Source organism: Egretta garzetta, unplaced genomic scaffold, assembly GCF_000687185.1.
Source record: "Egretta garzetta isolate BGI_Z169 unplaced genomic scaffold, ASM68718v1 scaffold100, whole genome shotgun sequence".
In the NCBI taxonomy this organism is placed as follows: domain Eukaryota; kingdom Metazoa; phylum Chordata; class Aves; order Pelecaniformes; family Ardeidae; genus Egretta; species Egretta garzetta.
Window position 1 is genome coordinate 1,733,743 of NW_009258265.1, and position 733 is coordinate 1,734,475.

Sequence of the window (733 nt, forward strand, 5' to 3'; positions counted from 1 at the left end):
GTACCCTGCGGCGGGTGCACAGTTAAATTTGTGGGATGTGGTGCTGTGCTGGAGATGCTGTGGCCGGGGTCACGTCTCCCCACCTGCTCTGCACCGCAGGCGCTCAGTAAGCGCGCGGTCGCTCTCGCAATGACTGATTGTGGCGAACTTCCCGCTGCCTCGGGGTGGGTGTGAGATGGAAACCGCCCCAAGCGCAGGGCCGGGGTCCGCGGCACACCCGGGCTCCCTGCAGCGGGGCTGGGTGGAGGAAGGCTGCCCTGGGTGTGCTGTGCTGCATGCTGCGGCCGGGCCACCGCCTCCGAGCACCCCTCACTCAGCTTCCCCCTGCGCAGGCGACCCCTGGCCCCGCCTCGACGGAGCCAACCGCCACCACCGACTTCTACCCCTGGGAGGACGGATCCTCATGGGAGGACAACATGCTGCCCGAGCTCTGCGAGAAGCAGGCGGTGCAAGGCTTTGCCCGCACTTACCAGCCTGCCGTCTACCTGCTGCTCTTGCTGCTGGGCACGGTGGGGAACGGGCTGGTGCTGCTCACGCACACCCGCTACCGCCGGGCACACAGCATCACTGACGTCTGCCTCCTGCACCTCCCCCTGTCCGACCTCCTGCTGCTCCTGACGCTGCCCGTCGCCATCACCAACACACTGCAGGGCTGGTCCCCGGGCACGGCCGCCTGCAAGGTACTGCAGGGCCTCTACACCCTCAACTTCTACAGTGGCTTTCTTTTCCCTCC

The 733-nt window shown here is 67.1% G+C and overlaps 1 protein-coding gene across 1 annotated transcript in view; it reads left to right on the forward strand.

Moving 5' to 3' along the window:
* Window positions 1-733, forward strand: part of CCR10 (C-C motif chemokine receptor 10) — a 6,877-nt gene that overhangs the window by 695 nt on the left and 5,449 nt on the right. Inside the window, exon 2 of the mRNA XM_035903438.1 lies at window positions 333-733. This exon is cut by the window's right edge and continues 431 nt beyond it. Coding sequence (XP_035759331.1) covers window positions 333-733 — 401 coding nt within the window. The remainder of the gene's footprint in view (window positions 1-332) is intronic.